The sequence below is a fragment of the Tupaia chinensis genome, unplaced genomic scaffold (genome assembly GCF_000334495.1).
Source record: "Tupaia chinensis unplaced genomic scaffold, TupChi_1.0 Scaffold143823_1, whole genome shotgun sequence".
Taxonomy (NCBI): domain Eukaryota; kingdom Metazoa; phylum Chordata; class Mammalia; order Scandentia; family Tupaiidae; genus Tupaia; species Tupaia belangeri.
The window spans coordinates 492,161-509,696 of record NW_006203673.1 but is presented as its reverse complement, the minus strand read 5'-3'; the positions used below and the strand labels follow the sequence as shown (position 1 = coordinate 509,696).

The window sequence follows — 17,536 nt, the reverse complement described above, 5'->3', positions numbered from 1 at the left end:
GCCACGGCGGTGGGCAGACTGCGTGGCGGGTCAGTAATGGGGCTCTCTCCCCACGAGGTGGTGCGGGCCGGCTCCCAAGCACTCACGTGTGCCTCCGGTGGAACTCGAGGGTCTTCTCCAGACAGGGCCCCTGGCCGGGCAGGTACGCGTGGGTCCCGAGGTGCTCCCGGTCCACAGCTTCGTCGTAGTCGCCGACCTCCGCTGGGACGAGACAGACAAGTCAGTCTTCACTTGGAACACGCATGTCTGCACAGACACCAAGTCGGTCCTCACTTGGAACACGCGTGTCTGCACAGACACTGACAAGTCAGTTCTCACTTTGAGCACACACGTGTTTGCAGACACTGACAAGTCAGTTCTCACTTGGAACACGCGTGTTTGCATAGACACTGACAAGTCAGTCCTCACTTTGAGCACACGCACGTTTGCACAGACATGAACTTACACGCATGTCACTGTAGGTCTGCAGGAAAAGAACAGACTCCTAAAAATCAGACTTTGTATTTTATTTTTCAAGTATTTTACTCTGTGAAAAAGGTCAATTAAATACAGGTGTGGAGGCCAAAATGGTGTAACAGTTATGTTGCCGGACTCCCACAGTCAACTGCAGTTTGAGTCCCGGACCTGGTGGCTTCAAACACACACTGAGTACGTGTGTGTGCCCAAGATCCCGAGAGGAGAATGGAGGCGGCGGCCATCCCCCCAGGGAGTGGTTTCTTGCTCTCTGTCTCTCTGGCAAGCACACATCCTATAGCAAAAGTCTCTCTTAAAAAAAGGGCAGGTGTGGAGACAGCGTGGCCACCCCGGTGAGGCCGTGGAAAGCGGGGGAGCAGGAGCTGAGAAAGTGCGTCTGTGGCTTTCCGAGCCTCGCGTGCGTAAGTTGTCTCGAGACCCCAGGCCCAGGAGGGCCCTATTTTATTTGTTTTAGGAAAATGTTTCAAATTGGTTTTTCCTCCAGAGCACTTAAAATTTCCCCTAAGGTCTCTTTGGAATTCCATATATTTTAAGGCTTACAGGTGTTTTAAGAACAGGAAATCCCCAGATTTTGGACAACACACTTTTGTTCTGAAATCCTCGGAGGTTGAGTGCAGTGGAAGGCCCCTGTGCCCATCTGGTGCGGCCTGGTCTGCATGGCCCACACTCTGACCTGCACAGTTCATGGACGGCCCCTCAGCACCCTTTACGGGAAAGACCCTGAGCCGAGGGGAATCGCCCACCACGTTTTGCTGTGCTGCCCCTTCAGCCCAAGTAGCGCACTTCCGGGGTGAGGCGAGACAGACAGTGATGGACGAGCGACTGTCCAAACTGAACCCAGAGCCGGTGGGTGTCTGGGCAGCATGGCTGAAGTACCTGAAACCCGGGCCCGACAAGCCTGCAGGCCGAACAAGAAGATAGCGCTTTGGAAACGTCTATGTTCCTTCTCTTCTCATTGCTAGAGGGTGTGTACGCTCACAGAAAGGGAGAGAGCGGCTGGTGGGGTGTGGCCATAGGTGACCCCCCCTCCCCACGCACATGTGTGCCTGCTGTGGGTTTGGTTTTGTTGAGAGATTTTTGCTATAGGGCGCGTGTGCTTGCCAGAGAGACAGAGAGAAAAGGAGACATCAGCCCTTAGAGGGGACGGCCACACCATAATCCCTTCTCTCCATTTTCCTCTCAGGATTTTGGGCACACACGCACATGCTCCTGCTTGAGTTTAAATTGCTGGGTCCAGGACTTGAACCGCAGTTGACTATGTAGGAGTCCAGCAACATAACCACTAACCACTACGCCATCTGCTGTTTCCCCTGGCGTGTTATTCAAGCTTCTGATCTGGGGTTTGAGCCACGGCTGGCCACGTGAGATCCTGCTCCCCAAGGCTGTGGGCCTGGTCCCACTCTGGAAACCTTTTCTTTTTTAAGGAAGGATTTTTCTATAGGGCACATGTGCTTGCTGGAGAGAGGCAGAGACAGAAAGCAAGAAATCACCCCCGAGGGGGTGGCTGCACCGCAATCCGTCTCCTCCATTCTTCTCTCGAGGATTTGGGCATGCATGCACATACGCCCAGTGTTTTAAGCCACCAGGTCTGGGCCTCGAATTGTGGCCGACCATGTGGGAGTCCAGTGATGTAACCTTTTTGCCATCTGCTGGTCCCCACTCTGAAAACCTTTAGCGGTCGTTACCAAGTCCCGGGGGCAGGAGGGAAGCCCAGGACCACGCTTGCAACTTGGTATGCCTGGAGAGCCCACGTGGACGCTTCCTGGTGCTGCCGACAGCAGGGGCTGTGCCAGGCCCCGGCAGGGCACCATCTCAGACCCTTCCCGACACCTCCCAAAGCTCGGCCTTGGAGTCACTGCACCCCGCACTGTCTGAGCCACCTGCTCCATGACACACCGGGGACACGCCGTCCTTCATGGCTGATGGTTACTAACCGTGAAGGGCCCTCTCGGGGTGTGGCCAGTGTGGGTCACAGCCTGACCCTCACCCAAGGGCGCATTTGGTACAACCATCACATAGGCGAGTGGTGTGAGGCCACTTCAGGTTCTGGCCTCGAGCCTGTGTGTCCCGGGTGGGGGACTGCCTGGTGGCCCACTTGGCAGAAGCCACACCGCCATGGGACCTTCAGAAAGTTTGTGGAAAATGGAATTAAAGTGTAGATGACTGGGGCCAGTCAGTGGCGTGGAGGTTAAGACAGCTGCATCCCACATGGTCCACCGTTGAGGTGAGTCCTGGACCCCAAGGCTTGAAAACTATGCTGTGTACATGTGCGTGCCCGTGTGCCAGAAACCCTGAGAAGAGAGTGGAGGAGAAGGGGCCGCAGCGTGTCCACCTCCCTGGGGCCAATACCTCACTTTCCCTGTCTGTCTCTCTAGGGAATGCACAGGCCCTGTGGCAAAAATTTGAAAAAAAAAAGAAAAAGAAAAAAAAAATAAAAGAGTATGAATTTATTGTGGTACAAAAAAATGCCACAACCTAGGCAGAGTGTGGCATTTCCATGACGGAGCACACGTCCCCGCCCGCCCCGCCCCGCCCCGCCCCGGCAGGTACTGACCCTGCAGAAAGTGGGAGGTGAGCAGGGCAGCGGTGGTGCTGGCGCAGGGCAGGCGCTCCTCCAGCAGGTCTCTCTTAAGCTGCAAGGCAAACAGGTACCTGGAAAGGGAGGGTGGGACGGGGTCAGCACACGCCCTGACAGTACCGCGACACGCCACCACAGCCCGCCAATGCGGCCCGGCACCAAAGGCCTCCGGTAGAACAGGCGGTCACCAGGGAAAGGTCGACGGCAAAGCCACTGCAGGCAGCGTCACATACACCAGGCAGTGCCGGGAGGGGCTGCCCCCAGCCGCACCCGATGCCCACCCTCCACACGCCCGCGGTCGCTCTCTGCAGCGCCCTCAGGAGGAAGCTCATAGCGCTGCACTTCTGATTCTGGCTGAGCGAGCGGGGCCTGGCCAACACGGCCTGGAACACGGCTGTGCTCATGGTTGGCCTTTGTGTGATCTGAGGAGGTGAAAACACAACGGGCAACATCGTGCCCTTGCTCGCTCGCTCAGCCCTGGGCAGGTGCAGAGCCACAGCTGCACCTGACCCGACTGCCACAGCTCGGCTCACCCCCCTTGGATGGGTGCACACGGGCCTTCCGCAGCACAAGGTCGACTCCCACAGAGGCTGCCACGCAGGCCACACGGCCCAGCACGCGGGGAGCAGCCGCGCGAGGCGGGCCCTGACGTGTGCTCTACTGCACGGGATGCTTTCCCAGCGTCACCTGCGTGGGACGGTGGAGCGGGGACGCCTGTGTTCTGTCTGGGGTGCTCTTCCAGGAGCTGGAAGTGAGAACGGTGAGCCAGGCCGCCCCTGCCCTCGCCAGAAGGCACACCTCTGAGTGAGCATGACGGTTCCCACGTTCCCCCTGAAATTTTAGGTGTGCACACCCTGAAGCGTAGGAATTCCACTTCTGCAAACCTTTCCTACAAGGATTGCTCCAAAGTACTCAAAGAAATATAAGCAAGGGCTTCAGGAGTAGGAGGAGGGCAGCATTTTTAGAGGAAACTTGGAAAAATCCAAGTATGCACGGTATGAGAACGACCATAAAGACCGAGTCTCAGCCACACGGGGGGAACGCCCGTGGTACCGTCACAGAAGCTGCTCCACGACATCAGGGCCTCCACCATGGCCTGGGCATGCCCGTGGGGGCTGCGTACAGGAGTGGAGCAGGGGCAGCGACAGAGACCTACACTTTACCCTATCACTTTATTAAAAAAAAAAAAAAAAAAAAACCCTATTAAAAATGTCTACTAATTTATAAATTAATAAAAAGGGGGGGTCTTCTGTAGAAAACCAGGAGGGGAGGGACTGTGACCTGACCTTGCAGCGGCCGGCATGGCGTGGGCCCGTAGGGGCCTGTCCTGCTGCTCCACGCTTCCAGGACACACACGCGGGGGCCCGTCCCTGGGAACTGGCAGCTGACCTGTACACGTCACTGGGGGTGGTGTTGGGCGTGTCAGCGCAGGCCGTGGGGTGCCCCACACCTCACTGGGGCCACAAAGGCAGGCCCAGGCTTTGGGCCCCAGGTCGGCCAAGTGTGCATGTCCTGGCTGGCCAGGGGGCTGTGGGAACCCACTGGGGGGCCTGGGTCTCTCTCTCACTAATTTTTAAAAAGATTGGTCCGACATTCACTTACAAAAATATTTTTTCCCATTTTTGTAGTTTAGTTTCTTCGACTTACAAAAACAAGAAGCTCAACTCCTGTGGTCTCTATATGTCCTTGAAGCTGCTACTCAGACACTTGGGGATAAAATGATGGCGAACCAGCAGCCGTGGTGGCACGGCCTGGGGGACCTGCTCCTCGGCAGCTGAGGACGCGGACACTGGGCTGGGCTCCTGGCCCACCTGAGAGCTGGTGTGGGGTGCTCAGGAGCCCAGCAGCCCGGAGGCTGACAGGAGGAGCGCGAAGGAGACCCTGCCTAAAAACAGTAACGAGAAAAACGAAACCAACAGCAAGAACCTTTAAGGGGAAGACTTCCAGCGACCTCCTCCCACCGCAGGTCCTGGAGCTCCCGAGGGCCACGCCCGGCTGTTTCTGAGCCCACTTTCTAGCCGGGAAGGACGGAAAGGTCACTCTGTCTGTGCCACTTGTCACCATGGCTCTTTGATCTCTGACCTTGGGCTCTGGGCTGCTTCTAGTTACTGCTTCACCACAAAGCCGAAGCTTGTCTGAGTACAGGAGCAGAGCCGAGACTCAGCGCGACAGCTGCTGACACTCCCGCGGCCGTGGCCGCCCCATTACCGTGAGCGCAGCCCAGCGGGCCCAGGCACCCCAGCCCCCTCGGTGCACAGCCCCTCAGCGTCATGCTGACACCTGTCTCGTCCCCGCTCAGAGCCGTTCTCTGCGGGAAGCCGTCTCCAGGCCACGTGTGCCGTGTGGGCGTCCGCAGGGACCCAGGCCCCTCAGTGCCTCACCTCGTGTACTCTTCCCGCAGCTGCCCGGGGTCGGGCGGGAAAAACTTCACAGCGAGCCGGAACAGTGCACTCTTTGGCCCTGCAAGAACAGACATGGACTCTGAACGGTCTAAGCCCCGCGTTTTCGCGACATCGCTGGCTGCGGTGCGGCTGAGCAAGTGCTTTCAAATGGGGCGCCACAGCTCTTCCAAACGGCATCAGGGAGTTCCGTGCGCAGGTCTGAGTCCTGAGCACCAACTGCACCGCATACAAAGGAGTGAGAAAGCATCCGCATTAAAGCAGATTGCTCAAGGAAACCTCGAAACAACCACTTAGAAATGTCCCGTGTCACTTACTTTAGGTTTCTGCCATAGGGCGTGTGCGTTTACCAGAGAGGGAAAGCAAGAAATCACCCCCGGGGGGGCCTCTGTAGTCCCTTCTCCTCCTGGAATTTTGAGCACACACACATGCCCGGGCTGGTTTTTCAAGCCACTGCGTCTGGAGTGCAACCACGGACAGCCACGTGGGAGTCCAGTGCCTTAACCACACAGCACCTGTGCGCTCTTCCAGTTTGTATTTTAAGGAGAAAATGACTTAAAAAGGGCATGTAGGGACCAGCAGTGACTGTAATGGCTATGTCACTGGACTCCCATGGAGTCGACTGCAGTTCGAGTCCTGGACCCGGTGGCTTAAAACTCACGCTGGGCACGTGTGCGTGCGTGCCCAAGATCCCAAGAGGAGAATGGAGAAGGGACTGCAGCGTGGTCATCCCCCCTGGGGGGGTGATTTCTCGCTTTCTCTCTGTCTCTCTCCGTTTCTGTCCGTCTGGCGAGCGCACGCGCCCTATAGCAAATAACCTCTCCAAAAAAAAAAAAAAAAGGGTGTGCACAGTATCAGTACTAATAGTCACACAGGATTTTTGAAACTCCTCCACGATTCGGTGTAGACCTGCTGCCCTGAACAAGAACAGATGGTCGCTGTACCGGAGAACTGCCTGGCATCGGCGGTGTGTGAGACGCCGCGCCCCACGGTCCGGCTGCCTGTGCACGGTGCCCAGACACGATGAGCCGTGGCACCCTGCCTGGCCTGGCCCCTCTGCTGGTGGGGAGGAGGACACACCCCAGGACCCAGTCTGAGGCAGCGACATATATGCGAGCTAAGAAGTACTGCTTTGTCGGGAGCCAGCAGTTAGCGTAATGGCTATGTCGCTGGACTCCCACGTAGTCGACCGCAGTTCGTGTCCTGGACCCGGTGGCTTAGAACTCATGCCGGGTGCGTGTGCATACGTGCCCAAGATCCTGAGAGGAGAATGGAGAAGGGATTGTGGCGTGACCATCCCCTCTGGGGGGTGATTTCTTGCTTTCTGTCTCTATGTCTCTCTCTGTCTGTCTGGCGAGTGCACGCACCCTATAGCGAAAAAAACTCTCAAAAAAAAAAAAAATGAAAGTACTGCTTTGTCCTCATTTAACAATTTCAGAGACTAACAAGAATAATTACGCTCATAATTACAGTTATATTTGTAATTATAGAAGAGTATTAACTGTCTTATTAAACTGCCTCTTGAAGGAGAATCTGTGTCTTTCCATGACCTAGAAACTGCACACTTACTACTGCACACTGGCCCCAAGTCGAGATGTTATCCAGCATATCCTGTTACTTCCAGACTGAGGCCTCCCCAGAACCACCTGAATGACAACTATTGCCCCCCCGGAACTTAAAACTAAACGGCAAAGTGACCTGCAGGTCATCCGCATGGGTGGCTACTTCGCTGTGACCCCCGCTGGACGAACAGGGCACCCTGGGTTTGAACTGCAGGACAAACCTCTTAAGTAAACAGCATTTCAGAGTTAGAGGACTTACTTCGAACTTGCCTAACGATGGGCTTCGTAGGTTCAAGCCATACCTAAAGAGAAAACACAGAAGACAGAATCGATCCAGCAGCCTCCCCCGGAGGAGGACGCTATCCGGGCGACAGCGCCCAGCTGGGCCTTCCGCCTCCTCCGCCTCCTCCGCCTCCTCCGCCTCCTCCGCCTCCTCCGCCTCCTCCGCCTCCTCCGCCTCCTCCGCCTCCTCCGCCTCCTCCGCCTCCTCCGCCTCCTCCGCCTCCTCCGCCTCCTCCGCCTCCTCCGCCTCCTCCGCCTCCTCCGCCTCCTCCGCCTCCTCCGCCTCCTCCGCCTCCTCCGCCTCCTCCGCCTCCTCCGCCTCCTCCGCCTCCTCCGCCTCCTCCGCCTCTTACACTCAAGCCGAACCTGACAGAGCAGTGGGGAGCCGGCACCGCCGTCCCAACAGCTGTGCAGCACGGGAGCTGCAGACCTCCACGGTTCCATCGGAGCATGCCTCCCCAACCAAGGAAGGAAGTGTTCCCTGGCACATGTGTGCTGGGACATAGGTGGTCGGGGATGAGGTGGACCTGGGCTTCAGAAGGGCAGGTGGACCCCGCACCAGACCCCCACATCTGAGGGCATGTGTCCCTATGCAGGCTCCGAGACTGTTGGTGCACTCCATGTGCCTGGGACATTCCCAGACGTGAGACTACTCACCCAGGAGGACGGGCCGTTCTGGAACTCCAGCCCGAAGTAGTCACTCTCAAGGAGGTGCAGGCGCTCCCACAGCTGGGTCAGCAGCGTCTGGCCATCACATCTGGGCTAGAGGGACAGGAGAGGGCACAGCTGCTGTATCAGCCCTGAGCCAGCGGTGCCCGCTCCGGTGCCTCCTGGGCCTGGGCTTTCAGTGGCCACAGAGACTCACAGCACACGGAGCTTGGGTGTCCCAGTCCTGCCTCTCGGGGTCTGGCAGCATCTCACCAGATGGCCCCAACACGCAGGCCAAGCTGCTGTGCATCTGAGCACGGCCACGCCAGCCAGGACCACTGGAGCCCCTCCGACCGCAGGGAAGACAGCCTTCCCGGGCAGAGCGCGGAGGGAGGGCAGATGCACAGCTCTGACTGAATGCAGACGAGACTCGCTGGACAGGAGGACTTGACGAGGCTGCGACCTAGAATCACTGAAAACTGCAATCTACCTTTCATTTTGCTCATCTGAACTGACTGAAGAAACAGAAATGGCCACAAGGCAGTCTACAAGGCTCTGAGCCACACTGGCCCCGTGACCAGATCACGCATGGCCAACCCTGTGGTTCCAACCCCAGTTCTGGCAGCTCGAAGAACATGACAGGCAGAGGCAGGGAGGAGGGGCTGCAGTGTGACAGGCCGTGGGGCCACCTGGGGGCCGCTTTCTCCTCCCTGCTCTGTCTTGAATGAGTACATACTCTGTCATAATTTAGAATATAAACCAAGGCACCTCTCTGCACCCAGTGGAGGTATAAATTCATGCAGGGTGGTGTGAGGCCCCGCTCTGCACCCAGTGGAGGTATAAACCCGTGCAGGGCGGCGTGAGGCCCTGCTCTGCACCCAGCGGAGGTAGAAACCCACGCGCAGGGCGGCGTGAGGCCCAGCTCTGTTCCCAGCGGAGGTAGAAACCCACACGCAGGGCGCTGCGAGGCCCCACTCTGCACCCAACAAGGGTTATGATCTCCCTGCTGCCAGTCAGGGAGATTGCAGCCACGTCCACCTGTGCTGGGAGAGGGGACCTGGGGGACCCCTGGGACCCTTTGAAAATGTCTTTTGAATGCAAGTGTGTGCCTTCACCTCTGCCCGGTGATGTCACTTTGGAACTGCTTGCTACAGAGGCTCCCATACTCCGCACAGTGAGGGGCGGGGATGAGGGCAGAAAGGACATGGAGCCCTGGAAGCATGTGCAGCTCCAGGCTCCCGTGCATTGGGGTGGCTGAGTAAGGATCGTACCCTGGTCCGACCTGCTGCGTGCTGTGCACAGGCTGCACCCAGGCTTGCCGCCTGTGGCCACCAGAGAAGGATGGGCAGAGCAGGGTAGGGCAAGGCGGTCCTGTTTCCTCATGTCTGTCTGTCCCATTTCAACGCTTTGCAAAAAAGCATGGATCGTTTTTGCAATTAAGAAACAGTACACATGTGTTGACGGAGATGCAGATCCCCCGGCGTCCCAGCAGACCAGGTGCGCCTTGAAGCTAGCCGCCAGGCTCTCTCTGCGTGCCCACGGCCTGCTATGCTTCTAAGGTGAGACTTTTCCCAAATGTATTTCTTCCGCAGAAAGGGAGAGGTGGGGGCAGACTGAAGGACAGACAGACATCCCCACCAGGGTTCTTGCACCTGCCCCATGCCCGCCCCAGCCAGCACAGGGCCTGGGTACTTGCGCATGCACCGAGGGCGCAGGCAAAGCCAGACCTACTGCTGGGCCACCTCGGGCCTGGGGCTCTTATCAGAGAGCAAAGCCTGGGCCCACCATCTGAAAACCCACGGAGAGCAGTCTGCACGAGGACGCTGCCTGGGACGGGGAGGGCAGCCCGACTGTGATGTACAGCAGTGCAGCTCTCCTGATGGACATCACCCCAATGTGGGGAGAAGCTGTGGATGTGAGGAGGGCGGCCATCTCCCACCCAGGGGCTGCTGTCAGAGCCCCACCTCCGTGTGGTGGCCCACAGATAACCTGCGTGCCCAGGCTACTCCCCAGGGCCCCTCCTGTCCTCGGCCAGTCTCTGTTGCCTGGGCCCCACTGCGCCATGCTGGGTGGGTCCTCCTGCATCGAAGGACGAGGACTGACCAGCCCACCTCTGTCTCCAGGCCCAACGCCCAGCACCCCGCCAACTCCCACTGCTCCTGTTCCTGGAGGGCCTGTGTTTCAGAGGCACGAGGACACAGAGCCCCTCAGTGCCCCCTTCTTCAGCTGCCAAACCGTAATGTGTATGGTCGGATGGCAGGGCCCAGGCTGAGGGAGATGCCCCGTCCCAACGCACGGGAGCCCAGGCCTGCCCGGCAGCCTCCCAAGGGACTCAGGGCAGCAAGGCACCAACTACATGGAAGCACACGCACATGCAAGATGGCACCCATGCAGGGTCCCAAATCAGGGTACGACACGCCTCCCGACATGAGGGCCAGCGTGTGCGTGTTCAACCTCCTGAGTAGGAGTGAAGTCTCACTGAGTGGAAGAGGCTTCTGAAGTCAGTTACCTTGCGCCTGTGACGAGCTCTGGGTGGCCTGTGTGCCCTGGGATATGGCACGGTGCCCACACAGGTCTGGACGGTGACTTCACTGACCAGGAGAAGCACATGCCCCCGAGCTGTTTAGACTGCTCCAGAGCGTGGGAGGAGTGGGAATGAGAAGGCGAGGGAGAACCTTCCAGATCAGTCCTGTGCAAAATGACCACCAGACACACACACTCATGCGTACATGCACACACGCACATGCACGTGCACACACCTATGGAAAAGTTCTCATGGGGACCAGCAGTTGGTGTAATGGCTATGTCGCTGGACTTCCATGTAGTCGACTGGTTCGAGTCCTGGACCTGGCAGCTTAAACTCATGCTGGGTGTGTGTGTGCGTACGTGCCCAAGATCCTGAGGAGAATGGAGGAGAAGGGACTGTGGCATGGCCATCCTCCCTGGGGGGATATTTCTCACTTTCTGTCTCTCTGTCTCTGTCTTTCTGGCAAATGCATGCGTCTTATAGGAAAAACTTCTCAAAAAAAAAAAAAAAAAAGGACACAACAATTAGGAATAAATCTAACCAAAGAAGTCAAAGACCTCCACAAGGATAACTATGAAAACCTTAAAGAAAAGAAAAGGATAACGACACCAACAAGTGTTAGGACGGCTTGTGTTCCCAGTAAAACCACAGAGACGTTCTTCACAGATCTAAAAAGGACAGTCACAGAATTGGTCTGGAAGCATAGGAGCCCCCGACCGCCAAGCCACCCTGTATAGGAGTGGAGGGGTGGAACCTCACTCCCTGATTAAACAGACCACGAAGGCAGCAGGCGGTTCTTCGAGGAGCCTGGCAGGTTCTTTTTAGGCTCTTATTTAAAAATTCAAGAACAGGGGGCCAACAGGTGGCGTGGTGTTTAAGGTGCTAGACTTCCACATGGCTCACTGTGGTTCAAGCCCTGGATCCAGCAGCTTGAGAGTCATGCCACGTGTGTGTGCATGGGTGCCCAAAGTCCTGGGAGGGGATAGAGAAGGGACTGTGGCACGGCCAGCCCCCGGTGGGTGGTTTCTCACTTTCCCTCTCTGTCTCTCTCAGGCGAGTGCATGCACCCTATGGCGAAACGCAAAAAAAAAAAATGCAAGAACAGCTGACCGTCACAGGACCAGGACCAGGGCCAAGGCCAGGGCCAGGGGCTGGATGACGGCAGTGCCATGTGACCCTCGCCCTCTGTCCTTCCTGAGGCTGTGGCAGCACCACACCAGCCCTCGGTAACTGTCGTGAGGCACTGCGTGGAGCCACACACTGCTGTGACAGACGTAAGCCACTGTTTAAGTCTAGGGTTTTTAAGTAAAAACCAGGCCGAGCCTGAGTGGATGGGCTGGAGGTGAAACAGCGGCCATGTCTGGCATGTGTAGATAGCAGGGGTGGGGAGGCACGGGCAGGCCGGGGGGCGGGAGGCGGCTGTCAGCAGCCTGCAGGGCAGCCCAACCAGAGGGCCAGGGCCCAGTTCTGTCCACCCGAGGACCCAGAGGACAGCAGGATCCAAACCCACAGCGGACAGCAGGTCCTCCCCACTGATGCCGCCTGGACAGAGGCTGACGCCGGGTCCTGTGTGGGAAAGCATGGTGGCTCTCCCAGGGCCAGCAGGCCGTGCCCATGGGCAGCACATCTGGACAGGCCGAGCAAGGAGAGCAGAGAGAGGGCGAGGCCAACAGGAAGGGCACCCGGGTCGCTCGGAAAGGCTCGCAGGGAGGGGGGTGCAGGTGAGGCGCCTCCTCCCCGTGGCCAAGCCTGCCGACACCTGAAATCAGGCGGTCGGAGTGGTCGTCACCAGGGGTCCTGAGCCATGTGTCAAGACACGAGGAGCCCAGCATCCCCTCTGTGCCACCCCTGCCAGGATGCGCAGCCTTGGCTAGTTGCGCACAGGAAGTCGGACGGAGACGGCAAGATGGCTGACGAGCTCCTGGGGGCGGCAGAGTCTCTAGCTCGTTGGGCTGACCTGCCCTTTGACAAGGCAGGCCGAGGGAGCTGGGCGGTGGGTGAGGACTGGGCACCGCCGGGTGCCTGAGGGCAGGCGACAGCAGTGGGGTCTGCTTACAGAGAGGCCGCTGGGACCAGAGGGAGGACTTGGACGTCTGAGGACAGATGGTGGCCCCCGAGCGCCCTCGAGTGTCGGGCACAGTGCTGATGTCACTCGGACAGCACGGCTGGGAGGGTCTTCGATTCCTGCATCTGTTCTGTAAAGTTTGAAGCGTTTTCAAAATAAAAGTTTAAACGGAGCGTCGCAGCCGAGAACACAGAAGGCGCACAAAGCACTGCGCTCAGGGAAAGTGTGGCTGAGCCAGGACGCGATGTCGGCTCGGAGCAATCCTGCTTGCTGCAGAGAGGGGTCTAAAAATACCCCACGGTCACCGAGGAGGTCACGTGGCTCATAATCGCCCAGCGCAGGGATGTCAGCGCTGAGCACTGAGCACTGAGCCAGGATGGGCTTCCAGCCTGAGAACCGCGCCTCCCTCCCTGGGGGCGGCCAGTTCCCTGCAGGGGTTACAGACTCGGAGCAGTTCCCTTAGACCGCAGCTAGTGTTTGTGTCTGTGGAAACTGACAAGCAGATCCAAACCAAAGGCCTTAAATGGCAAACATCAAAGGAAAACAAATGCGGAGACTTCTATTAACAGCATGCAGACTTATCCCAGAGCTATAGAATTAAGGCAGCGTGGCAGAGGGAGAGGGAGACAGAGCGAAGGACGAGAGCCCAGGAGCAGACCCTGCGTCGCCTGCACTGCCTCCACAGCGGGGGCACCCACTGCGCAGAGAAGTTGGTCTTTCCAGCCAGCAGTGGGGGTACTGCACACCCACATGGAGAGGCTGAGCATCAAGCCCTGCCCCACGCCATGCAGAGCACTGGGTCAGTACGGGTCCTGGAAAGGTGAAATGCTAAAGCTTGGGGGAGGCAAATATGTCTCAAACAGGACACAGAAAAACACCCCGGAAGAAAGACTGGTAACTTGGATTACCAGAAAAGAATAAACTTTTGTACATCAAAAGAAACTGGTAAGGGGATGAAAGAAGCCATGAGCTGGAGGATCTTTACAATACAAGAACCCACCAGAGGCCCTGTAGTCAATATTTACAAAATCTAGCAATCCTAAGAAAAAGACAACTCAATTAAAAAGGGGCAGAAAAGACTTGAGTGGGTACTTCACAGAAGAGGAAATTCAAATGGCCAAATAACCAGTGAGAACAGCCAGGCAATCTGACACTAGGGAAGCACAGTACGGTCACAACGGGGCAGCGAATGGGGTAGTGGTCACGTCACTGGCCTCCACGTGGCCGACGGCAGTTCAAGTTCCAGACCTAGTGGCTTGGAAGTCCTGCTGGGTGCGTGTGCATGCATACCTAAGATCCCGGGAGGAGAAGGGACTGCAGTGTGGCCACCCCTGAGGGGTGATGTCTCACTTTCTCTCTGGCCAGTGCACGCACCCTAGGGCAAAAACCTCTAGAAAAAAAGCACCACAACGAGATGCCACTAGGCCCCTCCAGAGTGGCGACAAGTAGAGGCCGGGCAAGGCCAGGGCGGGCAGAGCTGTGGGTCACAGGCTCCCTCTGGAAACCAGTGACCAGCTCCCACTAAAGCTGCACGCGGACACGGCCCGCCATCTGCACCCCCGGTCTGGGTGTGTGCCTTCGACTCTGGCTGAGATGTCTCTTCAGTCTCCCCCTCACTGAGCTGTTGTTGGCTCATCCTTCTCTAAATATGGTTCAGTTTGCCAAAGGTCTTTTTGTTTTGTTATTTTTTAAAAAATATAAAATAAATAATTTACTTTTTATTATTTTTATTCATTCATTTATTTTTTAAATTTGACCAGAGAGAAACAGAGAGAGAGAGAAAAGGAAAAAACAAACCACCAGGTCTGGGACTTGAACCATGGTCGGCCATGTGGGAATGTCCAGTGCCCTAACCACTACGCCACCTGCTGGTCCCAGTAATTATTATCTTTTAAAATTTGGCCAGAGAGAGAGAGGGAGAGAGAGAGCCTATGGAATTAAGATCGCTCTCTCATCCCTTACAATATTCTCTCGACAGGACCCACTGACCCTCTGAGTGTCAATTTAACCCCTGCTAGAGACATGCAATGGAGGAGTCTGACCCGGTAGGGCCCCAGGATCTGTCTGAGCCCCCTCGCTGCTGATCGGTTCAGTATGTTGGCAAGGCTGCTATTGTGCGCCTCACCCCCGACCTAGGATTTTGCTCTAGAAACTGTGGCAGCCTTGCTGGGAAGCGACCCCCCTCTGACTCCCCAATATACTACTATAAAAAAATTACATAGCTCTCTTACACATCCTGAGTATATGATAACATCTTCCAGGAAGTTCCCCGACCGCTCCCCTTTGCTCTAATTACTTACTATTAATTATGATGCTTTATCTCTACGGTTATAATAGAGGGTGGGCTAAAGTTCTTTCTAGGCAAAAATAATCTTGACTTTTGGAAGGCCCTTCAAAATACATTTAAGGTAAACTTAATCCTTTCTTTACCTAAAATAAGATTAGGCCAAAACTGGCCCAGGACACCCCCCCGCCCTCACCAAGTGAAATAGATAAATATATTAGGATTCCTCATATTAAGTTTTAGATTCCTACAAAACTGTATAAGTATTTTTTTTTATTAAGATCTATAAGAACTAATATCTATACTTGAAAATTTTTTTTTCAGCACCATTCCAGGTAATCACAAGATGGCTGCTGTGCCTCATCAGCTGATAATCATCTCTGCTTATCGGAACTGCTTTCCCGAAACTGCATTCCATGGAGACCCACCTACAATTGTGGAACTGCACTAGACCCACCCTTAATCCAACCCTAAATAGAATCTATGTTCTCTATTGTTAAAACTCTATGAGCTGATAATTGAAACACGTAGTCCCTCTTCCATTTACTTGCATGTAACACGTTTTCAATAAAAACGCACGATGATTTCTAGCAGTTGTCACTCCTCAGAGAGCGATCTCTGAGGGGTGTCCGGCAAAGGAGGTGCATAAAAAGCCACCGAGGCCTTTGTCTTCTGTTCACCTTCGCTGCCTCCGTCGAGATAACCCACCCACGCCAAGGCTGGTCCCCGGCAGTGCAGACCCAGAACCTCACAGCAACTGGGTCCTACCTGTGACGAGCAGGTCACCACAGCAAGCCACCAGGTTGGTCATGTGGGAGTCCAGCGCCTTAACCATCATGCCACCTGCTGGCCTACTAAAGCTTTGTAAGGAGGTCACCCTAACAGAATGCAGCATCGCAGTAGCCACTCCGAGAGCACCCCTGCACTGGAGGTGTCACTCCACGTGGCCCTGTGCCAACAGCTCCTCCAGAGCCAGACTTTCCTTCCCACGCATTTTCTCCTACTTTGTTAGCCTTGCTATAGGGCACACACACTCGTGAGAGACACCGAGGGAAAGTGAGAATCACCCCCAGGCGCGGCCGCACTGCGTCTGGCTCCTTCCCTCCCCTCGGGGTTCTGCCCACGCACACACCGGCGGCAAGCTTTCCAAGCCTCTGGGTCTGGGACTCGAACCACACAGCTGGCCAAGTGGGACGCAGCCACCTCAACCACCAGGCCACCTGCTGGCCCCACAAGCGCCAACTCTTCACGGGCAGGATGACAAAGTACACACCATTCTTGTTTAATTTTTAATCAAACCATTTTTTCCAAAATGCTGCACATAAAAGGGAGATGCTGTCTCAGACCAGGTGCTTCAGGAGAGCGGAAGCCGCACTCTGAACCCGGTTCTGTGACGAGCAAGTCACCACACACGTGGCGGCTTTCAGCAGAGTGAGGCCTCGAGGACAGGACACTGGGTGGTTCTAAGACAAGGTCGGGGTCTCCCGGACACCCAGGGGTCTGCTTAGGAATAAGCACATGCCTTAGTAACGCGCGGCACCCCAGCACGGCCCATGAACACTGAAGTCAACCTGGCATAAGCCATGACAGACGGGCAGTGCTTTCAGGCCCCGGGCAGGGAAGGCTCCCTCAGGGAAGCCTGGCCCAAGCCTCGGCCCTGCTGGCCCTGGCCTCTCGGGCTGCGCTACGCGGTGGCAGAGAAGCAGTCTCCGAGGGTGGCAGGGAATTTAGAAGGATGCTGACCCTCTATTTTCTTTTTATTTATTTATTTATTTATTTATTTATTTATTTATTTATTTATTTATTTATTGAGAGATTTTGGCTATAGGGCGCGTGCGCTCACCAGAAAGAGACAGAGACAGAAAGCGAGAAATCACCCTCAGGGGGGATGGCCACACTGCAATCCCTTCTCCGTTCTCCTCTCAGGGTCCTGGGCATGCAGGCACACGTGCCCAGTGTGAGTTTAAGACACTGGGTCCAGGACTCGAACCACGGTAGACTACATGGGAGACCGGCAAAATAGCCAGTATGTCTTATTTTCTAAGGTGGAAGAGAGAGGCTTAGTTTGGGAGCTCAGATTTCACGGCTGGGTATAAAGGAGGTCAGGGCAGGGTACCAACTAGCACGAGATGAGGTTCTGGCTCTCCCACGTCTTCGCGGTCTCACTGCCAACAGCTTCTCACCAGCCTGGCTGGTCAGTGGTCTCGGGAGGTGGGGGTTGGGGACAGGGTGGGGCAGGGCGGGCCTCTGACTCCTGAGCTCAGCAGGGGAGCAGCTCCTGGCTCCCATGTGGGGGCCACTCTGAACTTGGTCTCCACGTGAGGAGGGTGGACGTGATTCTCAGCCTGTCGTGGGGGCCCACACCCGCTGGCACAGAGACATCCAAGCCCAAAGCTAGGCTGAGCCGGGCACACCTGGCTGCTCTGGGGTGGGGCCTCGTGTGGGAAGCGCTGCTTCTTCCTCTGCTCACAGGGGTCCTTGCTGGCCAGAGATGCACCTTGCCCAGGTTCAAACCCAGGAGGTTCCTGTGGATTGACAGTCACACAGAATACACGCAGGTGGCAAGTCCAGACCACAAGGCGGTACCGATGCCCACAGGATGACGGCGGCCGTGCCGTGGTCCTCGCGGGGCCCCTGTCGCCGTCACAGCCATCTGTGCAGTCCTGGCCGGTGTGCGGCCGGAGGGGAGGGGCACGCCTGTCAGAGCTCATGCCGCC

General features: G+C 56.5%; 1 protein-coding gene across 1 annotated transcript in view; it reads right to left on the bottom strand.

The window, feature by feature from the left end:
- Positions 1-17,536, bottom strand: part of FARP2 (FERM, ARH/RhoGEF and pleckstrin domain protein 2) — a 107,146-nt gene that overhangs the window by 55,093 nt on the left and 34,517 nt on the right. The window contains exons 3-7 of the mRNA XM_027766999.1: positions 7,953-8,057; positions 7,273-7,315; positions 5,434-5,512; positions 3,029-3,126; positions 87-201 (exon numbers count right to left, since the gene is read on the bottom strand). Coding sequence (XP_027622800.1) covers positions 87-201; positions 3,029-3,126; positions 5,434-5,512; positions 7,273-7,315; positions 7,953-8,057 — 440 coding nt within the window. The remainder of the gene's footprint in view (positions 1-86; positions 202-3,028; positions 3,127-5,433; positions 5,513-7,272; positions 7,316-7,952; positions 8,058-17,536) is intronic.